The 24,882-nt window shown below is 37.8% G+C and overlaps 1 protein-coding gene across 1 annotated transcript in view; it reads left to right on the top strand.

Moving 5' to 3' along the window:
• The window catches only part of dicer1 (dicer 1, ribonuclease III), a 68,629-nt gene that overhangs the window by 37,522 nt on the left and 6,225 nt on the right, over positions 1 to 24,882 (top strand). Inside the window, exons 16-26 of the mRNA XM_062968436.1 lie at positions 3,918 to 4,057; positions 6,843 to 7,022; positions 8,314 to 8,527; positions 9,433 to 9,586; positions 10,862 to 11,044; positions 12,003 to 12,108; positions 12,198 to 12,373; positions 14,620 to 15,394; positions 16,714 to 16,869; positions 23,402 to 24,284; positions 24,412 to 24,680. Coding sequence (XP_062824506.1) covers positions 3,918 to 4,057; positions 6,843 to 7,022; positions 8,314 to 8,527; positions 9,433 to 9,586; positions 10,862 to 11,044; positions 12,003 to 12,108; positions 12,198 to 12,373; positions 14,620 to 15,394; positions 16,714 to 16,869; positions 23,402 to 24,284; positions 24,412 to 24,680 — 3,236 coding nt within the window. The remainder of the gene's footprint in view (positions 1 to 3,917; positions 4,058 to 6,842; positions 7,023 to 8,313; positions 8,528 to 9,432; positions 9,587 to 10,861; positions 11,045 to 12,002; positions 12,109 to 12,197; positions 12,374 to 14,619; positions 15,395 to 16,713; positions 16,870 to 23,401; positions 24,285 to 24,411; positions 24,681 to 24,882) is intronic.

The raw sequence follows: 24,882 nt of genomic DNA, 5'->3' as shown, positions 1-24,882 counted from the left end.
GCCCCTTATTTCCATCTGGAGACATACATGTATATATATAGGTGCTCAGTATGGCTGAGTTTCTCAATTTGCAGATGAAACCAACAGAGCTACCTGCATTGGATCCTGTTTTTCAGATAATAGAAAAAAGCCTCTTCTTTGTTTGCCCTGTAAATATTGTCTCCATTGTTACATGTCTCTAGAATGTGCTTGCCAGTATATGCATTTTAAATCAAAGAGTGTTGCTGTGTACCTTTAAGTTGTTTATGACTTTGTATCACCATGGGGTTACCATATCATGGGTTTCTTGGAAATATTTTTTTAATAGGGCTTTGCCTTTGCTTTCCTCTGAGGCTGAGTGAATGTGCCTCATCCAGGTTCACCTGATGGGTTTCCGGGGTAGAAAAAGGAGGCAATAGGGCCTCTGCAAGGAGAAGATGGGGTGATGGCGACAGGGGACAGGGAAAAGGCAGAACTGCTCAATGCCTTCTTTGCCTCGGTCTTCTCACAAAAAGAAAGCCATCTTCAACCTCAGCAACATGGAATGGATGAAGGATTGGGGGAAATCCAACCCCAAATAGGGAAACAAGTTGTCCAGGAACACCTGGCCTCTCTAAACGAATTCAAGTCCCCAGGGCCAGATCAGCTACATCCAAGAGTATTGAAGGAATTAGCGGAAGTTATTTCAGAACCACTAGCAATTATCTTCGAGAGTTCTTGGAGAACGGGAGAAGTCCCAGCAGATTGGAGGAGGGCAAATGTGGTCCCTATCTTCAAGAAGGGAAAAAAGAACGACCCAAACAATTACCGTCCGGTCAGCCTCACATCGATACCAGGCAAAATTCTGGAAAAGATCATCAAGGAAGTGGTCTGCGAACACTTAGAAACAAATGCGGTCATTGCTAATAGTCAACACGGATTTACAAAAAACAAGTCATGCCAGACTAATCTCATCTCTTTTTTCGATAGAGTTACGAGTTGGGTCGATACAGGGAATGCTGTGGATGTAGCCTACCTGGATTTCAGTAAGGCCTTCGACAAAGTCCCCCACGACCTTCTGGCAAATAAACTAGTAAAATGTGGGCTAGACAAAACTACGGTTAGGTGGTTCTGTAATTGGCTAAGCGAACAAACCCAAAGGGTGCTCATCAATGCGTCGTCTTCATCATGGAAAGAAGTGACAAGTGGAGTGCCGCAGGGCTCCGTCCTGGGCCCAGTTCTGTTCAACATCTTTATTAATGACTTAGACGAAGGGTTAGAAGGCACAATCATCAAGTTTGCAGACGACACCAAACTGGGAGGGATAGCCAACACCCCAGAAGACAGAAGCAGAATTCAAAACGATCTTGACAGACTAGAGAGATGGGCTGAAACTAACAAAATGAAGTTCAACAGGGACAAATGCAAGATACTTCATTTCGGCAGAAAAAATGGAAATCAAAGATACAGAATGGGGGACGCCTGGCTTGACAGCAGTGTGTGCGAAAAAGACCTTGGAGTCCTCATGGACAACAAGTTAAACATGAGCCAACAATGTGATGCAGCAGCTAAAAAAGCCAACGGGATTCTGGCCTGCATCAATAGAGGTATAGCGTCTAGATCCAGGGAAGTCATGCTCCCCCTCTATTCTGCCTTGGTCAGACCACACCTGGAATACTGTGTCCAATTTTGGGCACCACAGTTGAAGGGAGATGTTGACAAGCTGGAAAGCGTCCAGAGGAGGGCGACTAAAATGATTAAGGGTCTGGAGAACAAGCCCTATGAGGAGCGGCTTAAAGAGCTTGGCATGTTTAGCCTGCAGAAGAGAAGGCTGAGAGGAGACATGATAGCCATGTACAAATACGTGAAGGGAAGTCATAGGGAGGAGGGAGCAAGCTTGTTTTCTGCTGCCCTGCAGACTAGGACACGGAACAATGGCTTCAAACTACAGGAAAGGAGATTCCACCTGAACATCAGGAAGAACTTCCTCACTGTGAGGGCTGTTCGACAGTGGAACTCTCTCCCCCGGGCTGTGGTGGAGGCTCCTTCCTTGGAGGCTTTTAAGCAGAGGCTGGATGGCCATATGTCGGGGGTGCTTTGAATGCGATTTCCTGCTTCTTAGCGGGGGGTTGGACTGGATGGCCCATGAGGTCTCTTCCAACTCTACTATTCTATGATTCTATGATTCTATGATTCTATGATTCATGACTGAGTGGGGATTCGAACCGTGTTCTTGAGTCTTCATGCAGTGCTCAAACCCCACCACACCATGCTGGCTTTTTAAAATTCGAACTAAAGATGGCAAAGAATTTAATTTAAATCAGAATCATCAATAAAACTATATTGACTATGTGAACATACACTAATTTATTAGCGGTCTTGTCTACATCACGCATACTGGCATAATTTCAACTGAAGTACAATTTTTATCAATAGTCAGCCAATATGGATGCTTGGTATACAATATTAATTTACTTTAGAGATTTTGAGAATGGATATTAGCTAGGGTAAAACTTTATTGACCACAGGAAAATACTGGCATGGAACCAGATGGTTATAAATGGAATACAGCTTATACGTTTGGACAACGTGGCCAGTTTAGCGAAGTTGATGGCAGAGAATAATGGCTTCAGTACTGGTGGTCATTACTTCCAGAAGGCTGACATATCCATTGGTCTTCCCATGGGATTTGCAGGATTTTTTGAAGACAGTGCTGGTGGAATCGTTCCAGAAGTTGAGAGTGACGTTTGTAGATGGTCCATGTTTTGTAGACGTACAATAGAGTTGGTGGACAGCAAAACAGATCTAAAGATGGCCTGAAAGCTAACTTTAAAAAAAATGTGGAATAAACACAGAGAACTGGGAAGTCTTGGCACTTGAGCATTCTAACTGGACGTCAGCTGTTATCAACAGTGCAATGGATTTTGAAGAGGCACGAATGCAGGGGAAAGGGAGAAATGCTCCTAGAGGAAGGTGTGTCAAGCAAACCCTTGTCACGACTGCCTTCTATCTGGAAATTTATGTCCTCACTGTGAAAGACTATGCAGATTCAGAATAGTTCTCTACAATCGCTTACAAGCCTAACACCAAGACTACCCTTGGAAGGCAATCATACTCGGCCATGAGTGATAGCTCGTGATGATGATGTGATGACAGCTTATACAATTGCTACACGTCCCTAATGCAGCATCTTGCATCTCCTCATTTCAACCCCAATGCAGCTGCTGTAGAACAGATGCAAGATGTCCAAAGTTTATGATCCCTAATCCTTTCCAACACGTCTGATATACAAGTACCCCTGTGGCCCCCTTACTTTTCCAGAAGGTTTTGGGGAGGGTCATGAAACAGTCCTGTAGAAAGGACCAGGAAGCAACTATGAATTGAGTAAATGGATTTACATCTTTACAAATCTGGATCCCAGTTAATATGTTTAGAATGAGTGCAGTTCTGTTTACAGTGATTTAGAAGAAAATTCTAAATTAATGGAACTTGCTTCAGAGTAAATATGAATATGATCCCTGTAAAGATTGTTGACCATGATATGTGCTTCTCTAAACAAAAAACATTTAACAGAATTAATGTAACATCTGAGAATCATGAAGAGACTTTCTCAGTAATTTAAACCTAGTTAGCCTTCCTTGAGCTCTTGGTACAGGAAATTAAATTCTGTGTCATTTTCAACAAAGAGAAGACTATTTTTTCTTTTGTGTGTTCTTTTGTATGTGTATAGAAGGTTTTACCTTCATTACCTCAAACGAGATTAGGAACTTTAAGATCTTCAGATTGTAGGTAATGCAAGGTGTACACAGAAAGTTTACTGAGGTCACCCAAATGTCACAGTTCCGTAGCATTTTTATTCTAAGGCATATACACCAAGTTCTTTGCTAAATGAGCAGATTTTACTTTAGTAAAGGGATTATTTCTAAATCCATAACCTGTCCTTTTGTCAATTATTTTAGGTGAGTTGGATGATCACTTGATGCCTGTTGGAAAAGAGACAGTGAAATATGAGGAGGAACTTGATTTGCATGATGAAGAAGAAACCAGTGTTCCAGGGAGGCCAGGCTCTACAAAACGAAGGCAATGCTACCCTAAAGCTGTTAGTATAGTTCAGTGCCCTCACAGTGTGTGATAGCTTGTGCTGTTTAATCACATCATTTTCTTCTGATTTGTATGGCAAGGTTGAGACATGAATAAACTATAGCTGTGTAAACTTAACCTACAGAAAAGGCTATGTATACAACACAATTATTTCCTGAAGTATTTGAGGGAAGGAATCTTGTCCTACACAATAACAGTACAGTTGACTCCATATTTGCATTTCAATTATGAGCATTTGATTAGGAATCTAGGTCCTCCATCATGACTATAGTCACCTTTTATGAGAATATGACAATAGAGTTGCACGTTAAAGTTCTTACCTAGAGAGAATATTACATCAGGAATTTGCTGATCCTGCAGCATGATTCTATGATCAATTTCTAGAATTGACCATAGAGTTGTGCTGGAGGACCTAGAACAGTGATTCTCAGCCTGTGGTCCCCAGATGTTTTTGGCCTTCAACTCCCAGAAACCCTAACAGCTGGTAAACTGGCTGTGATTTCTGGGAGTTGTAGGCCAAAAACATCCGGGGACCCCAGGTTGAGAACCACTGGCCTAGAGATTGCTAAAGAGGTTTTGTCTTGGGTAAAAATGTGCTTTTTTATTTGCTGTTTTGCCAGCTTTGTTGGGATGCTTCAACCCTGGTTCCATGAAATGTGGAAGATTAGACACAATTATATAGGCTGAGAGAGTGGATTTTTCTTTCTGTGACTGGAGGAGCTGGGGGCAATGAAGACATAAGCAAAAAATATTCTGTGCCCATAGAGTCGAATTAACTTGATCTGAGATGAATATTCAAATAAAGTTAATCAAATCGGCAGGTCTTTTCTCTTTTTACATATTTAAACAGTCTTAGAGCAATAAAAAGCAGGTATTTTTTCATATTCTTGCTCAGTAGAGAAAAAGCATTCCCCGAAACAATGGAATGCAGGAGTCTTTTTGAAGTTAATCTTGTCCTACAGTTAGTCCATGCCTGGATGAAAACATGACCAGGAAAATCTTTTTTTTTTTTGTCATGTCATACTTATGACAGAAAAAGTAATACAGTAGAGTCTCACTTATCCAACCTTCGTTTATCCAACATTCTGTATTATCCAACTCAATCTGCCTCCCGCCCGGATCCATAGCTGTTTCTCTAGGCAGCAACGCACAGCGGGCCAGCACGCCCAACAGGTGGCCAAGGGGATAAAAGCCTCGTAACTTGAAGGTTGGGTTGCTGACCTGAAAGCTGCCAGGTTCGAATCCCACCCGGGGAGAGTGCGGATGAGCTCCCTCTATCAGCTCCAGCTCCATACGGGGACATGAGAGAAGCCTCCCACAAGGATGATAAAACATCAAAACATCCGGGCGTCCCCTGGGCAACGTCCTTGCAGATGGCCAATTCTCTCACTCCAGAAGCAACTCCGGTTGCTCCTGACACGAAAAAAAAACAAAAACCAACACAAGTGCAGCCACACTCACAAACAAGTGGCAGATTTGTTGTAAAACATGATGTTTTGGTGCTTAATTTGTAAAATCATAACATAATTTGACGTTTCATGGGCTTTTCCTTAATCCCTCCTTATTATCCAACATTTTTGCTTATCCAATGTTCTGCCGTCCCCTTTATGTCTGATAAGTGAGACTCTGCTGTATTTGTATCTTTTCTTCTGTTCAAATCCAGTATTGTTGATATCTGTTTAGTAAAAAAAACTAGTAGCTTTTGATGTGATAGTGTTACAGAGGAGAGGAAAATACTTTGCCCAACTGTTTCAGCTCCTCAACTTAGATGCACACAGAGGAAGTGAAAACACAGTTCACCTACGTTGTTGTTGACAGCTAATGGGAAACATAAGTCATTCGGTGTTTTTGTTCACACTACATTGCCACATCATCTGAAACTCCTTTATTAATAGAAGATAGGATATTGCCTTTTCTTTTCCCAAGTTAGATCCATAAGCTTGTTTGTTAATGGCTCACAGTTTCAGACCACAGTTGAGAAACTGGATGCCTAACCTGAATTTTTTTTCATGTGTTTTGCCACTAAGCCAAAGCTTAGAATTTTTACAATGCAAAAAGGTTACTTTAGCATTTTTTTTCTCGTGTCAGGAGTGACTTGAGAATCTATAAGTCGCTTCTGGTGTGAGAGAATTGGCCGTCTGCAAGGATGTTGCCCAGGGGACGCCCGGATGTTTTTGATGTTTTTACCATCCTTGTGGGAGGCTTCTCTCATGTCCTCGCATGGAGCTGGAGCTGGAGCTGATAGAGGGTGCTAACCCGCACACTCCCCAGGTTGGATTCGAACCTGGCAGCCTTCAGGTCAGCAACCCAACCTTCAAGTCACAAGGCTTTTGAACTGTTAAAACTGCCACTTTTAAATAGTTGGTTATGAGCTGTTTTTTTTTTTTTTTGAAAAATGTCATATTGCCTTTTGTTCAAAAGTATTTTAAATAGTTCTGAAATATCAGCTGAAATAGTCAGTTTGTTTTATTGTCACTGCTCTTTGTTTATTTTGGGCTATTTTCTTTCTTGCTGCTGTGGCAGAATTATTGCTACATCTTGTTATTGAGATCATATATGCAGAAATATTGAACAGTAGAAATTGTTCACTATGAAGCATAAATAATATTTCTAGTGACTGAAAAATTGTTTTTGCACAAAGTGACTGAAAAATTGACGCTTATTCCTTCATCTTGATGTCTTTTTCATTTTGAAATATTTGTATAAAAAGGCAATTTTGTCACATATTTAAAAACCCCTAGAAAATCTACAATTAAAAATGTAAACATATTCTGGTTCTGTAGATTCCAGAGTGCTTAAAAGAGAGTTACCCGAAACCTGACCAGCCCTGTTACCTTTATGTTATTGGAATGGTATTAACTACCCCACTACCTGATGAGCTCAACTTCAGGCGGCGAAAGTTGTATCCTCCTGAAGATACTGCAAGATGTTTTGGAATATTGACAGCCAAACCTATACCTCAGGTACCTAAATATGTATTTGTGCACATACTGTCCCTATTTTTTGTTTCCTTTAAGTTATTCCACATTTGGAAGCATGCAAATGTTTTCATAACACAAGTTTGTTTTATACATGATTTTTTTCCATATTGTCTAGTTAGCCTTGCACCGAAATATTTCCTAGTGCACAATTGGTCCTTTTTAATGGTTGTATTTTTAAAGCTCTTGTTACTGAAATAATGTTGCAATACATAGCAGTAGCTAATTTACAGTGTTGTGGCTCCCCATGGTAACTTGTAACTGGATTTGCAAGTACTGTAGTCTGTAAAATATAAATATTTGTGGTAACGAAATGGATACAAAAGGCTGCTATTACGTATCTCGGGAAATAACTGTATTACATATATATATATATGTCAGTGATCACCCTGCAGCTCAGGTATGAGCAAACTTTGGCCCTCCAGGTGTTTTGGACTTCAACTCTCACAATTCCAAAAAGCCTACTGGCTGTTAGGAATTGTAGAAGTTGAAGTCCAAAACACTGGGAGGGCCAAAATTTGCCCATGCCTGCTGGAGCTTATACTTACTTGTGCTTTGAGAGGGCGTCAATATAATTAAAGTACATTTTTAATGTAGAGTGAAAATCCTGTTCATGGGCTAGAGGCTTAGTCAATGTTATTGTTTGACCTTATCTACTATGTCATTCCATGTGATAGGACCATGTTCTTTTTTAATATCCTTGCTGTTCTCTTCCATTCCACCTCAAAATGAACTCTTAACATTAAAAGGAATGCAGTTAACTTTGCAATACTAATTATTTACATATTGTGAGCTCCACAAAGATCTTTGGGTCGGATCAAAATGTTGCCTTTTGTATGCAGAATGTATCTTGACATCCCAAGAATCATCCCCATATTTATTTGAGAGGGTGCTAATTAGCTTGCATGTATTCCTATAAAGTGGTAGATTAACGAGCTATTGAACAGATGTCTGTGGCATTATTCTAGCTGCTATTTTTTTATTCACAGTCTTTGATCCAAATTCATTGCATGCCTTTCTGCTAGTTTTCAGTTTGAATCTATATTAATGTGTGATTTCTTGTGTTTTTGATTATAGAATGCAAGTAAGAAGTGAATGGCTCAAACTATGCTTTACTTCATTAAAAAAAATCTGTCTTTTTTTTTACAGTATATGTGTTCAAATTGCATATTTTATGGCCGACCAAATATATAACATTTGGTTACTACCTTTTGAAAGCATCTTTTATTGACTTTGTGGTTTCTTTGTTCTTTTCTGTCCAATTTTCTGTTCTTAGATTCCTCACTTTCCAGTGTATACTCGCTCAGGAGAGGTGACTATATCTATTGAGCTAAAGAAATCAGGTTTCACTTTGTCTTTACAAATGCTTGACTTGATCACAAGACTTCACCAGTACATCTTCTCTCACATTCTTCGGCTGGAGAAACCTGCACTAGAATTCAGACCTACCGATGCTGATTCAGCCTATTGTGTTCTACCTCTAAATGTTGGTGAGGAGTGCTATAACTATTCATTTTCTGTACTTACAATGCATTCACCTGCATTCAGAAATTGATTTCCACTTACACAAGACGCTTGAACTCTTACAGAATATATTTATTATACTTATGGTAGTAACCCTTGAATCTGTATAAAAGATCCTACCCATGTTTTGTGAAACTATTCTAATTATTAACTTCTTTCCACTCATGATCCTTTGGATCTAGTTTTGGTGTCATCTTTGGGGAGAGTGTAGCAACTATGGAAAGAGTGGCATCTAAAATCTATATTCAGAATACTAAGTAATCTTGTATTGCTCATGCTTTCATTGAGGAATTCGAATCTCGGTGGATAGTGCTAAAGCAAATGCCTGTAACTCAGGAATCTAGACTAAGGCTGGAGAAACCTGCACTAGAATTCAGACCTACCGATGCTGATTCAACCTATTGTGTTCTACCTCTAAATGTTGGTGAGGAGTGCTATAACTATTCATTTTCTGTACTTACAATGCATTCACCTGCATTCAGAAATTGATTTCCACTTACACAAGACGCTTGAACTCTTACATAATATATTTATTATACTTATGGTAGTAACCCTTGAACCTGTATAAAAGATCCTACCCATGTTTTGTGAAACTATTCTAATTATTAACTTCTTTGCACTCATGATCCTTTGGATCTAGTTTTGGTGTCATCTTTGGGGAGAGTGTAGCAACTATGGAAAGAGTGGCATCTAAAACCTATATTCAGAAAACTAAGTAATCTTGTATTGCTCATGCTTTCATTGAGGAATTCGAATCTCGGTGGATAGTGCTAAAGCAAAATGCCTGTAACTCAGGAATCTAGACTAAGTATCTGAAATAACATTCAAAAATGGATCACAGTTTTTAAAATTAAATATCTTTCTTTTTAAGTTGATGACTCCAGCACTTTGGATATTGATTTCAAATTTATGGAAGATATTGAAAAATCTGAAGCTCGTACAGGCATTCCTAGTACACAGTATACAAAAGAGACTCCTTTTATTTTCAAATTGGAAGACTACCAGGATGCAGTTATCATTCCAAGGCGAGTATTCTATGAACTATCAGTCTCTGTGGATGTATTTGTTGCCAGTATTTCTCAGTTACTTTCATTTCATTTATGTGCTCCACATGTAAAGGTGACTAATAATGCTGAAGCCTGAATTAGACCAATTGAAAAGATTGCAAATTCTGAAAAAATTGGCATAAAACTATGCGTGCTCCTGTATAAGTTTCTAATCACTTCCTGTTAGTCTTTTGTAATCAACAGAGGAACTTTCTGCCACGTAGTGTGGTGGAAGCTCCTTCCTTGGAAGCTTTTCAACAGAGGTTGGATGGCCATCTGTTGGGGGTGCTTTGTGCTTTTCTTGCATGGCAGGGGGTTGGTCTGGATTGCCCATGTAGTCTCTTCCAACTATTATTCTATGATTTATTTATTTATTTACTGTATTTATATCCCGCCTTTCTCACCCCGAAGGAGACTCAGAGTGGCTTCTCAGTAAGGAAAACTATCTTAAGTGTAAACAGTATTGTGCACAATGGCAAGTATACACTCAGTTATGTAAATTCCATTGATTCAGTTTGTCTCCATTAGGTGGGACTAACAATTGGATTTAGGCTGGTTTTCTTTAAAATTTCCAAGGGCATGAAAATTATAGGAAATACTGGTAGTGTATGTGTGGGAAATAAATATGTTAAATAGAATAGTAACATTATATGTTTCAAATATTTTTAGCATCAAGAAGTCAAAAAGGAAATCGTAGGTTGAAAGATAATAGGACTAAAACAGTAACAGGAGCTAAAATGTGTTGATTTTCTACTTAATCTTTTAAATATGCAATGTAATTTTAAATGTATTCATATAATTTTATTACATATATATTCCCTTTTTGCTGATTTAGTAGAAACAGAATAGAACCCAAAAGAACTATGTAGTTGATCCTCTATTAAATTTGTTCTTGTTTCAGTAGCAGCACACTTTTTTCTTGATAGAATAAGGCAGACATGTTTAATTTAAAAAAGGGACTTCAAAAGTTTTTTGCTATATGGAAGAGTATATACTTAAAATACTTTATATACAGCCAAACTCTATATAACTTTTTAATGTATTTTCTGGCAACTATTGGTTGTTTGCCTAATTTGATCAATTCATCCATTTCTATTAACTAATAAATTGAGTTATGTTTTGTTTTAAACTTTCCTGGTAATTGCTCACTAGAAGTTACATTCTTATTCTAAAAATATTTCAGACTTAGAACATGCCAGGAAATGTGTTCAGTAAAGTACAGGATATTTCAACCAAGTATCTTCCTCTGTCTAGGTATCGAAATTTTGATCAGCCTCATCGATTCTATGTTGCTGATGTTTATACAGATCTTACCCCACTGAGCAAATTTCCTTCCCCAGAATATGAAACATTTGCTGAATATTATAAAACCAAGTATAACCTTGACCTGACCAATCTCAACCAGCCATTGCTGGATGTGGACCACACATCTTCAAGGTAAGATCAATGCAAATTAGTACTGTAACTGTCATTAGCCTTTGGAGTTTGCAGATGTTAATTTTTATGTGAGTGATGTGCTTGAGAATGCTGACCTTAATATTTCCAAATCAGGTATTGATTTTAAATTCTGCTCATCTGTTTCCTTTTTTAAACTCTATTTTGGACATTGATCTGTGGGTCTTAGACAATTGTACTAAGAACCATAGTATTTTTCAGATTGCCCTCTCCAAAGCTGCAAAGGGAGGGGAGTGGAGTGGGCATTACTCAGAGAGCAAGATCCAACTTCACAGATTTCCTACCTGCTGTAATAAAAACGTCCTCCACCAGTTCTTTTTTTGATGCTATTAAATATTAAAGAGGACAAAAAGCAGGTGGTCTGAAATGCTTAGGATCCAAAGCACATCAATTGCTGACAGAGTAAAGGGAAAACTATGGAAGCCCAAGGTCTAGTTGCTAGTATAATGCATTTTCCTCCTTTTGGGAAATGTCAAAAGAGCCAATTCTTGCAAGGAGTTCAAAATATTGTTTTTTGAGTTCTCCGTAGAATGCTCTGCATTGTATCTTCTTTTTAAAAGGCAAATATTAAATTGAATGTTGGTTAGACTTTGTCTAAAGCAGTGGTTCTCAACCAGTGGGTCCCCAGGTGTTTGTCCTACAACTCCCAGAAATCCCAGCCAGTTTACCAGCTGTTAGGATTTCTGGGAGTTGAAGGCCAAAACATCTGGGGACCCACAGGTTGAGAACCACTGGTCTAAAGGAAATCTTAAGTGAAATCCTGCTGCAGTGAAACATCTGAATTAGGTCAAGAAAAGCAAACATAATTTTTATAAGATTTCAAAAATATTTTTGCGGAGTTCCCTACTTCCTTAGCATTTCTTGTACATGTAGATGATTTCCCCCTTTTTCTCATTGCACTATATCTTTTAAAGGAAAGACATTTCCATTTTGTTTTTAGACTTAATCTTTTGACTCCCCGTCATTTGAATCAGAAGGGGAAAGCTCTTCCATTAAGTAGTGCAGAGAAGCGGAAAGCTAAGTGGGAAAGTCTACAAAATAAACAGGTAACAACTTCCCATTTTATAAAACACAGTACTACTGTACAATTAAAAAGCTAGATAAGACTTTACTGGATTATTTTTCTTTATTCCAGATTCTGGTGCCAGAACTCTGTGCTATACATCCCATTCCAGCATCATTGTGGAGAAAAGCTGTTTGTCTCCCTAGCATTCTTTATCGTCTTCATTGCCTTTTGACAGCTGAGGAACTCAGATCTCAAACAGCCATTGATGCTGGTGTTGGGGTTAAATCACTTCCTACAGATTTCAGGTATTAAATTTGCTGTAGGTTTCAACTTTTGGCCAGAAAATAAAGTTTTGATTCTACATTTCACTCAGTGTAACCAGGGGAAGCTCTGTACAATCACTTCCTCCTCTGCAGCCCTTTGTGCATACCCACAGGGAGAGCTGGGAAACCTTTCAGAGGTGACTTTTGGGTGGCAAGGAAAACAGCTGAGAGGAGGAATGCTCTTTTGTGGTTTTAGACTTGTATAGTTAGGGTGCGCAGTAATTTGAAGCTCTGCCAATATTTTGTGCTCTAGTGAGCACATTAAAAAGTGGGGTGCATACAAGAAATTTGAACGTGGAAATCACTAAGCCACCCTCTCAGTGATCCAGAAAGAAATATCATTCCATATGAAGATGGAAAAGGGACAGCCCTATGAGCTGCATAAAAGCCCCAAACTTTTCCTGTAGCTCATAACACAACCATTCTTTTAAAAATGGCCGTTTTCGCCTCCAAACAGAATTTTACAAGTCCCAGATTGTTTCCAAACATGGTAGTTTGTTTCCAAATATATTATTTCACACAGAGTTAAGCTGAAAGGAACCCAGAAGTGACATCATGTGATTTTCTGGTCATCACAAAGACTAGCATTGCACCCAGCATGGGGCTGTAGAGCAAAAAGTGGGTCCCACACTCTCATTTAAAATCCCATCATTTAAAAACATACAGTAGAGTCTCAGTTATCCAAGCCTCACTTATTCAAGTTTCTGGATTATCCAAGCCATTTTTGTAGTCAATGTTTTCAATATATCGTGATATTTTGGTGCTAAATGTGTAAATACAGTAATTGCAACATAACATTACTGTGTATTGAACTGCTTTTTCTGTCAATTTTTTTTTGTAAAACATGATGTTTTGGTGCTTAATTTGTAAAATCATAACCTAATTTGATGTTTAATTGGCTTTTCCTTAATCCCTCCTTATTATCCAAGATAATTCGCTTTTCCAAGCTTCTACCAGCCCGTTTAGCTTGGATAAGTGAGACTCTACTGTACTACCTAACAACGAGGACATATTTCTGAAACACTGTAGAAGGGAGAATAAGAGTCTTCCTACATTTGCTATACCAATTACAGTGAAAAAGAATATGACCCAAGGAATATTCTTGTTCAGACACCACAGCAAGTATCAATGCTCTTCTGTACCCAGGGATAATGGAGATCAGGATTTATCAACTGTGATTGTTAAATACTTTAGGTTTTAGTCTGTTAATCCTTGTGCAAGAGGGAATTGGGTCTTCTCTCAGCTACCAAAGCCTCAACACAGAAACACAATCTAAGAATGTTCTCCTTAACTGTCATCTTCCAAGTAACAAAACACTCTTAAGAGCAATAAATAAATATAAGAAGCAGGAGCTGTAGAAAAATACAAATGTAACCACCACTTCAGGGCATTTGTCGAAGCTTTACATTCCACTGATCACACACCCAGTTTCAAATAAATAGCCCTATTTCCCACACAGGGTGGTAAAACCCAAATCTTAAGACTCTAGATTGAATTCTTTCCACTTAAATTTAGAAATCCAATTGAGAATACCAAAAGAAAGCTGAGCCAAGTACTTAGCTTTGGAAGCTTATGTAGTGGAAAGTATAAAACAGCCAATTTCCATAAAGGAAACCCTCAAGATGTTCTTTTGGGTAGATTAGTTGACTTAGTTGCCCGCTTTCATTGTTCAGGCCAGAAGCCATTATTTTGAATGTATAGATCTACATATCTTGTATGTATGACTTCCTTTATATCATAAAGAGTCTATATCATCGTTAACTTTTAAGCTCCTTTAATGTCTGCAATGAATTTGAATGAGCACTAAAAGTTTGGATTGATTACAGTTATAATCAAACTGTTCTTAGAGTAATAAAACACCCAAAAAGATCATGCTGTGCAATAACTGATATTCAAGCATAAAATCCTAAACTTAATCTGAGGAACTGCTACATTGTCTGCTTTTATATTACTAGCACTTGCGTAAGTGTTTGGTGGAGACTCCTTCTCTGGAAATTTTAAAGTAGAGTCTGGATGGCCATCTGTCAAGAATGATTTGATTGTGTGCTTCGCATAGCAGAGGGTTGTACTGAGTAGTCCTTGTGGTTTCATGTGATTACCAAAACAATTTTCATGCATTGTAGTCAGACTATGAGGCAAGGGGGAGGGAAAGTTGTTGGTTTTTGTCCATTAAAATATGTGTGTGAGCAAATGATCAGATTTTTAAAATTGGATAATTCATGTTACAGATATCCTAACCTGGATTTTGGGTGGAAAAAATCTATTGACAGCAAATCCTTTATTTCTGCTCCTGGATCCACTCCGGCAGAAATTGAAAATTATATTAAGCACAGCACAATTGTCCCTGAAAATGCTGCACATCAAGGTGCTAATAAAACCTCTTCTGCAGATAAGCATGACCAAATGTCTGTGAACTACAGAACATTGACTGAGTCGCGTAGTAAACTCCAAAATGATGTCTCAATAGAACTGGCAACAATTAATGGTATTTCTTATAATAAAAACCTTGCCAATGGCAACTGTGACTTAGTTAAGCAAGACCTTTGCCAAGAAAATCAGCTGAATTACTACAGACAGGAAATACCTATACAACCAACTACCTCGTGTCCTATTCAGAATTTATACAACAGTGAGAACCAGCTCAAGCCCAGCAATGAATGTACTCTGAGTAATAAATATCTTGATGGAAATGCTAACAAATCTACCTCAGATGGATCTCCCAAAATTGCAGTGACCACCAGTGCTTCAGATGCTTGCAATCTTTCAAAAGAAAGAATGAATTCTGCAACAAGCCCTTCCAATGGGTACTCCTCAAAAACTCTTGGCCCAAACCCTGGTCTCATTCTTCAAGCGTTGACTCTTTCCAATGCTAGTGATGGATTTAATCTGGAGCGGCTTGAAATGCTTGGTGATTCATTTTTAAAGCATGCCATCACTACATATTTGTTTTGCACTTACCCTGATGCTCATGAGGGACGCCTATCATATATGAGAAGCAAAAAGGTGAGTAATGATTCCTAGCTGTTTAATAGACAGCAGTATAAAAATTTGAGGGATGTCAGTGATTTACCTGTAGCGCTGTAACACATTTATTATGATGTTTCAAGTCCAACACTTGCATACATCAAGTAATACTTAGGAGTTTTTGGAAAAAAACAATTTGATTGTCACTTTGAAAAGCCCCCAGAAAATATTGAATATTCTATCAGTTTTCAAGAATGTATTAGATTTGATATACATTAAACTCACAAGCATGGTTCATGTGGATGCAAGAGAAGACCTTTTCAGTGACTTCTCCTGGAACTACATTTCCCGGGAAGCCAGATTGACTGACTCCTTCCCTGTGGTCCTTCCAACTGCAGGCTAAAGCCTTTTTATCCAGGTAGGTTTTTAAGGCAGAAAGTTTCTAAGTACTCACTGGAGGTTTTTTTTACGATTTTTGGATTTGTTTTTACTTGTTTTAATAACTGTAATACTTAATTCTATTTAAATATTTATATTTTATAGGTTTTAAGTTGTAGAGTTTTTAAGGTTGTGAACCACTTTTGGGTCACAGTCCTGGAAGAAAATCAAGGTACAAATAAATACAATAATAATAGTGACAACTTTTTTCATGAATTTATTATTATTATTATTATTTATACCCTGCTTTATCTCTTCCAAAGGAGACTCACATATTCATCAGCAAGGCATTCTCACTATGAAGGAGGTTACTAATACATTGCGAAAAATTATGGAAACTTGAGGTTCATGGAAGTTTATTTTTATCATTGAGTTCTTTGAGAAATAGGATAGCTTTTCAGTGTTGGTTTCTGCATGTGATGCTTTGCAAACATTGAAGTCATTAGCTTTTGCAGCAGGCCAGTAAAATTAAACTGTTGCTTTTAAAAACTATTCAGTACTTGAATTTAGGTCTTTAGCAACTATATCACCATGGTTTGTACAATCTCCTTTTAACTAGTTGTAATGTGTTAATATTAATTTCCATATTAGGGAAATATAAGACTGGATGTTATCTTGATTTACTAAAAATCTGTGAAGGCTTTTTGCAACAGTGAGATTGTTATAAATTCACATGAACTAAGTTTTGTTTAAATCTTCAGTAGAGAGGTCACAGATCATACCTGACCATAATTTAACAGTAGAGTACAAACTGTAAATTGTACTTTTTAAAAGAATCTGTTGATTTGAAATAAAGGGAAAATTTGACCATTGAAATATATCTATATTCATTAATTTGTAGTCCGGTACTGTTTTATTTGTACTCCAGGTTTTTTTTTCATTATTTTTCTGTAGACTGTTATAATAATGTTTTCTTAAAGGTCAGCAATTGTAACTTGTATCGCCTTGGAAAAAAGAAAGGGCTTCCTAGTCGTATGGTGGTCTCTATTTTTGATCCTCCGGTCAACTGGCTTCCTCCTGGTTACATAGTAAACCAAGACAAGAATAATGCAGACAAATGGGAAAAAGATGAAATGGTAAGCCTGTGTTGTAATGCATTTATAAATCAATGTATTATTATTATTATTATTATTATTATTATTATTATTATTATTATTATTTCTTACCCGCCTCTGTTTATAGCTCGAGACTGGTTACAAAACAATTAAAATACATAAACACAGCAAAGACACAACAAATACACACACTAACATGTACCTCCATAAAAGTTACATACCAAAATGTATCTCTATGAAATACATATTTAAACAGACAAAATAGAGATTAAACAAAGGATATTCATTAAAATTCATGTTTGTGTTTAAAGACTATCTGAGTAGGCCTGCTGGAAGAGACAGGTCTTCACTTGTGCCTTAAATTCTGACAGCTGATTTAGCTGTCGGAGCTCTACTGGCAGGTCATTCCACCGCCTTGGGGCAGCCAATGAAAAGGTCCTCTGGGTGGTGGTTACCAGTCGTGTTCTAGCTGATTGGAGCAGACGCCCCCTAGAAGACCAAAGTGTATGGGGCAGATTGTATAGGAGAAGGAGAGATCCGTTAGGTAACCTGTACCCAAACCATGTAGGCCTTCAAAGGTCAAAACCATCACGTTGTACTTTGTCCGGAAACGAATTGGCAGCCAGTGGAGTGACTTTTGGATAGATGTAATATGCTCACTCCTAGATGTTCCTGTAACCAATCTGGATGCCGTATGTTAAACCAGTTCAAGTTTCCAAATTTGGTACAAGGGTAGTCCAATGTAAAGCGCGTTGCAGAAGTCCAGCTTTGAGGGTACCAGTGCATGCACTACCATCTTCAGGTCCTCCAAATCTAGGAAGGGGCGCGGCTGGGAAATCAGCCGAAGCTGATAGTAAGCACTCCTTACTGTTTCATCTACCTGGGCTGACATTTGGAGAGACAGATCCAGGAGTACTCTCAAGCTGTGAACACAGTCTTTCAGGGGGAGTGTAACCCCATCCAGAACTGGTTGACAATGGAACCATCTCTTATATTCTCACAGCTATTCTTTCTCTTGTTTTGGAATTCCTTAATCCCTAGCCTTCAGAAGATCTAGGATTGTATGCTATTACGTAGCTGAAATTATAATAAAGACAAGAAACCCGTGTCTCAGAATTTTAGTACCATAGTACTACCTGCATGAGATTAATCTACATCATCTTGATATCGTACTAAAATTAATCTGTCTTCATGCAAATTCAAAGCTCTGAATTTAGAAACTTAAAATAAAATTTTCTGAGTTCTTGATACATATGAAAATAGCACATGTCCTTTAGCTCAAGGTCTAGACTTTTCATGTATAGCTGTGGTTAATTTTTTTTCTCTCTTAAGGGCTGCTTTCTTTCATAAGTGACATAAAGGAATTGCTCTTAAGGACAGTTAATGTGGGCAAGTGGAAGGGCTAAACCAAGCCATGGGAAGGGTCAGAGCCAGTAAGACAGCCATTTCCTCTCACGGTTTCTGATACACATCTCTTTAGTTCTTCTTCCACTGTTTTTCTTTTTTTTACTTGTCTTTCCCATCCAGGGGACTTCCAGAGAAGGGAAAAATAAGTGTTGTCAGATATCTGACTTGGCCACTTGTGGAGAGCTTTTGAAAGTTTAACTAGGTTAAACTAGATTTACATTTGGGTTATTTGTGTTCTATTACTATTGAATTGTATCACTGTCTTGTAAAGAATTCTGGGAGTAGTAAAAATGATATGCTGCCTATTGCTAGAAGAGGTCATTGGAATCTTGTCTCTGTGCATGACATACAACTATATTTTGTTAAATTTTTCAGTATATGCATGCAACCATTTAATTTTTAAAAAAATCTTTATAATTAGTATTTTTCTATGGAATTCCATCATCATGGAAAGAGCCGATCAGTTTTTCAGAAATTCATACTTTGACTGCAGAACCACCAGAGGGCACACTGGATAGCTAGCTACTTATTGTACTATGAATATGTATTGCAGAGTAAAATATTGCAAATGTTGTGCATACATACAGTTCACTTCCAGAATATGCTTTTATATATTTCTAAAAATAATATATAACTGTACATGTTTAATAATGCAGAATCTGGAATCATCTCTTAGCCACATGGTATCAATTAATAGAAAGTTAGGATACGCTGAGTCCCAGTTTGGAAGAAAAGCTGCTTATAAATATAGTGATGGATGGGAGCATAAGGAATATTGGCACCCACCAAAAGTATCATTAACCAATATCAGACCAATATATAGATAGGATATATGATGGAAACACAATGTGTTCTGGCTGTGTGATTATACTGTACTGCTGTGACTGTAGATGCTCTCAAAACAAAAAGGAACACAGTTATCTTACAACTCACCCACTTCTCCCACTCAGAATTTTGAGGCTCAGTGTACAGAGTATAAATTGATGAATAATAGCATTGTATATTGATTAAAATTAGTTCAGTTTCTCCAAGCCAGTAACTATCATAACGTTTTATGACAATGTATTAATGTAAAAAGAAAAATACAGTTCAACATTATACAAAACAATGCTTTCTTTCAGTTGCCAATGATTTACCAACCATCTGTTTCATTGGATGATGCTGAATGCTTAACAAGAGAGAGAAAGTTCTTTATCTAAATTTTCAAAACTAGTAATTTCAACCTTTTTCATCCCCCCCCCCCTTTTTTTTGGTTCTATAATTTGTTAGGTGATAAGAGCAGTCAGCAGAATTTCAAAATATGACTATTATGAATTATATAAAAGAATCGCAAAGCTGCTCTTTTTCTTTTTAAGTTTCTTTTTAATGATCCCAAACACTGGGATTTTTAAATGTCATTTAACCCTTACTTTGATAATATATTTGAACTGGTTACTATGAATGCCACTTCATTTTTGTTGGCTGCATTTAGTTTAGTTGTATTTCAGTATCTGTGACATTATAGCTTTGCTTTGGTAATATTCATAATTTGTATTTGAAAACCAAAGCCTTCATTAAATCTATAACATTTATCAAGTTTTCAAACTCTTAAATCAAGTGGTTTCAGTACTATTCAAGTAATTGTTTACATGAATGTCAATCCTTACTTAAAATATTTGGTCTAGAACTCTTGCATCTGTATATAGCTATAGCCTAACAATTGTCTAAACTGGTTTATTCATTCTAAGAAAAAAAATTCTCAGTGCTGTGCAACACGCTGTATTAACTTATGTGAAAATTGCCAGTTTGCTTAAACACAGTGGTCATTCAGAATAACAGAAAGCTTTATTTTCTTTCCAGTGTTGCTAAACATTGATCTGAAATTGTACATGTAATTTTAAAATTAAATTGGAGGCTTTTTCCTTAATCTTTGCATCAGTTATTTTGCTTATTGAATACACATGAATATCTTATGTAGCTATTGTTTGAAATTGAACTCCAAATAATGTTTAAATAATTGCTTATATTTGTTTCATTTCCTTAAAATAAAGGAGGGGAAAAATGGACCATAGATCTGAAACCTACTACTAGTCTCCTGAAACCATTAAAATACCCATTGTAAAAAAAAGCTTGCTTTTGGGGTACTGAATATCTCACTGAATATATCACTGAATATCTCAAAATGAGTGAAAATGTACTTTGTTTATCCTCAAATTCTTCCCTGTATCTCTTTTTTCCTATCATTTACATGTTCTAAAAGCACGATCAACAATGATTTTTCATTTTCTGACATGTTCATAAATGAAGGGAGATGTGCTTAATAACAATGATGATAATTGAGTAACCCATGTTATGGTTTTTGGGCCTTTTAGAGATTTTAAGGTCAAACTCGGCAGTTTGAACAGAAACTGACAATACATCGATAGTCATTAGAGAGAGTACATAAAGGGCATAATGGCCAGTCTCCATATCCTGGATAAAAGTTTGCTGCTTTATTCAATTTTGATTAATTGAAGCTTCCACTGTATCTTCAAGGGCATTCCACATAAGCAAAAGACTATAATCCAAGGTGGAAATGACTGATGAATAAATGGCTGAAGCCAGATTCAGTCTCTGCAGTAAAGAGTTGCAGGTCTTGGCTTTTCTCCTTGCTTGATTATCTGTACCTAAATGGGGGAAGGTGTGGAAATGAAATCAAGCATACAAGCAGTATTGCCAGTAAGAACAACACTAAAAGAAAAGGCACATTCCAGAGTTCTTTGGAGAGGGACACTATGATAAGTCAGTTTATAGAAAATTCATTGATTTAATGAGCCTATTGTAGCTAGATCTAGTGATTGAATTCAGTCTAAAATTTCAGATTGAAACTGAACAAATGACTGGCTCCAGATGCTATCCCTCTAAGAGTCAAGAGCCTGAAATGAGAAGTTGCTGGTCTTGTAACAAAAACTCAAATCTGAGATTCCTAGGTTTTTAACAAAAATATGTGGCGTGTTCAGAGTAACCTCTGAAGATAACCCAAAGATGGTTGGTTAGTCCAGCACCAGTGTTTTTTTAAAAAATCTAAGAAAGAGTATATGTTGCTGAAAACAGACAGCTTACTGGCTGAATTATTTTTAAAAAATTAAGCACTTCTAAGTTTGAGTTAGCATTGCTTCTGCAAAGAAGAGCCCTGTTTTGCTAACATTTAAAGTTGTTTGATGGTATCAGCAACCATATAATAGGAGAGACCCAAGAGTTGTTTACCTTGTTTCGCAAAAGGCTTTTGATGAAATTTCATTACCACATACTCTTGTGTGAGCCTAGAAAAGGAGCTAGTTTTCACATTTTACAAGGTTGTCGTAAATGCCAGATCCAGGGATAATAAAGACCATCAATATCTATTAGTTTTTGATAGTGATATATAAGCTCCACAGGTGGAGTCAATGTCACTAAAAATTGATTTGTGAGCTTCCCATGTGCACTTCGATGGCCATTTGGAGAAGCAATATGAAGAATGCTGGCCAAGATATGCTTTAGATGGAGTAAAACAGGTGGTACATTTCCACTTTGATCATAGGATTTCATGACTAGTAGTACTTCAAACTTACCAAAGATAAACCTTGCTGCTGCTGCTCAGTCGCATAGTCGTTTTTGACTCTTCATGACCTCATGGACGAGTCCACGCCAGAGCTCCCTGTTGGCCATCGCCGCCCCCAGTTCCTTCAAGTCCATGCCAGTCACTTCAAGGATACTGTCCATCCATCTCGCCCTTGGTCGGCCTCTCTTCCTTTTTCCTTCCATTTCCCCCAGCATCGTGATCTTTTCCAAGCTTTCCTGTCTTCTCAGGATGTGGCCAAAATACTTCAACTTTGCCTCTAATATCCTTCCCTCCAGTGAGCAGCCAGGCATTATTTCCTGGAGGATGGACTGGTTGGATCTCCTTGCGGTCCAAGGCACTCTCAGGATTTTCCTTCAGCACCAAAGTTCAAAAGCGTCTATCTTCCTTCATTCAGCCTTCCTTATGGTCCAGCTCTCGCAACCATAAGTTACCATGGGGAATACCATTGCTTTGACTATGCGGACCTTCGTTGCCCGTGTGATGTCTCTGCTCTTCACTATTTTATCAAGATTGGTCATTGCTCTCCTCCCAAGAAGTAAATGTCCTCTGATTTCCTGGCTGCAGTCTGCATCTGCAGTGATCTTCGCACCTAGAAATATAAAGTCTGTCACTGCCTCCATGTTTTCTCCTTCTATTTGCCAGTTATCAACAGGTGTAGTTGCCATGATCTTGGTTTTCTTGACATTTAACTGCAACCCAGCTTTTGCACTTTCTTCTTTGACCTTGGTGATAAGGCTCCTCAGCTCTTTCTCACTTTCGGCCATCAGAGTGGTATCATCTGCATACCTAAGGTTGTTAATGTTTCTTCCAGCAATTTTAACTCCAGCCTTGGAATTGTCAAGCCCCGCACGTCGCATGATGTGTTCTGCGTACAGGTTAAATAGGGAGGGTGAAAGTATACTGCCCTGCCGTACTCCTTTCCCAATCTTGAACCAGTCTGTTGTTCTGTGATCTGTTCTTACTGTGGCTGCTTGGTCTTTATACAGATTTCTCAGGAGACAGACAAGGTGACTTGGTATCCCCACACCACCAAGAACATGCCATAGTTTATTATGATCCACACAGTCAAAGGCTTTAGAATAAAAGATAAACCTTAGTTTATTCATTTAATTCAATCCAAAACTGTCCCCAGCCACTAATGTTATTTTTCTTCTACCATACTAGAACCAGACTGGAAATGGGAGTGGTATCTTCTGAAACACACAACTCTCAGGCTTGGAGATCCAGGTGACCTCACCCTGAAAGTTCATTTAGATGTTAAATTAAAAGCATAGAAACGAAGAGGGATCCTAGCAGAATCCCAGAAACCAAAAGCAGTAGAATGGAACAGTAGTTCCCAATACTAGATTCCAGAAAGGACTAGAGTAACTACAAAGAGTGCCAATCAATACTTAGCATTCCAGAAGTGTCTTAGATAGAAATAGTTCCTCAACAATAGAATGTTGACATGTTTGAATCTAGTGCAGCCAAAGAAAAATGAAATTTGTTCTTGTTTTTCCATCCCTAGCTATTTTGTAAAATGATTGGATACAAGAAATTTAACTGTTTTTGCTTTTTTATTTTTAGTCAAAAGAGAGCCTGATGTCTAATGGAAAGCTTGATGATGATTATGATGATGATGACGATGATGACTTAATGTGGAGGGTTCCCAAGGAAGAAGCTGACTTTGAGGATGACTTCTTGGAGTATGATCAGGAGCATATCAAATTTATTGACAATATGTTAATGGGCTCTGGAGCATTTGTGAAGAAAATATCCCTCTCTCCTTTTTCACCCACCGATAATAGTTATGAATGGAAGGCACCCAAAAAATCACCCTTGTCCAATGTTCAGTTTTCAGCAGATACTGATGAATTTGACTACAGCTCATGGGATGCAATGTGTTATCTAGATCCTAGCAAGGCTGTTGAAGAGGATGATTTTGTAGTAGGTTTCTGGAATCCATCAGAGGAAAACTGTGGCATTGATGCTGGAAAACAATCCATCTCCTATGACTTACATACAGAACAGTGTATCGCTGACAAAAGCATTGCAGACTGTGTGGAAGCTCTTCTGGGTTGCTATCTGACCAGCTGTGGTGAAAGAGCTGCCCAGCTTTTCCTCTGCTCACTGGGACTGAAAGTGCTTCCTGTTATTAAAAAAATTGACTGGGACAGTGCTCTGTATTCCCACACTGAGCATTTTAACAGCCAGCAGAAACACTCTTCAGCAAACTGTATTTCTGTCTCTTTGTCCAATCAAGAATCTTCTCGATATAAAGACTTGGTATATGGCTGTTTAAAGATTCCTCCAAGGTGTATGTTTGATCATCCAGATGCGGAGAGAACCTTAAATCACCTTATATCTGGCTTTGAAAACTTTGAGAAGAAAATCAACTACAGTTTTAAGAACAAGGCTTATCTACTTCAGGCATTTACTCATGCCTCCTATCATTACAATACCATTACTGGTAAGTCCTTTGAAAAATTGCTTACTGTTTTAAGGTTGCTGATCGGAAGGAATGCAGATTATTTGGAAGGAATGTTAATTGCCTTGCTTTGTATTTGTTTCCAATCCCCCCACTCTTGTGTATTAAGATTGTTACCAGCGGTTGGAATTCCTGGGAGATGCAATTTTGGACTACCTCATAACCAAGCACCTTTATGAAGACCCACGTCAGCACTCTCCAGGAGTCCTAACAGACCTACGATCTGCTCTTGTTAATAACACCATCTTCGCGTCATTGGCTGTAAAGTATGACTACCACAAATACTTCAAAGCTGTCTCTCCTGAGTTATTCCATGTCATTGATGACTTCGTACAGTTTCAAATGGAAAAAAATGAAATGCAAGGAATGGATTCTGAGGTTAGTCATATCAGAAAATTTTTAGTGTTGGATCACATTTATTTAATGTGTCAACTCATTCCTAAAACTAACAGGATTAAAAAAAAAAACCTTTCACAAAAACAGGAAAAAGCCAATAGATGTTGTTAATACTGTAAATTCTAAGACACACTTTCCCCCACCATATAAACATCTTTTAAAATGCGGTGTCTTAGAATTGCAG

The sequence above is a fragment of the Anolis carolinensis genome, chromosome 1 (genome assembly GCF_035594765.1).
Source record: "Anolis carolinensis isolate JA03-04 chromosome 1, rAnoCar3.1.pri, whole genome shotgun sequence".
In the NCBI taxonomy this organism is placed as follows: Eukaryota; Metazoa; Chordata; class Lepidosauria; order Squamata; family Dactyloidae; genus Anolis; species Anolis carolinensis.
Note: the sequence above shows the minus strand (reverse complement) of the source record. Positions and strands in the feature narration are given on the sequence as shown.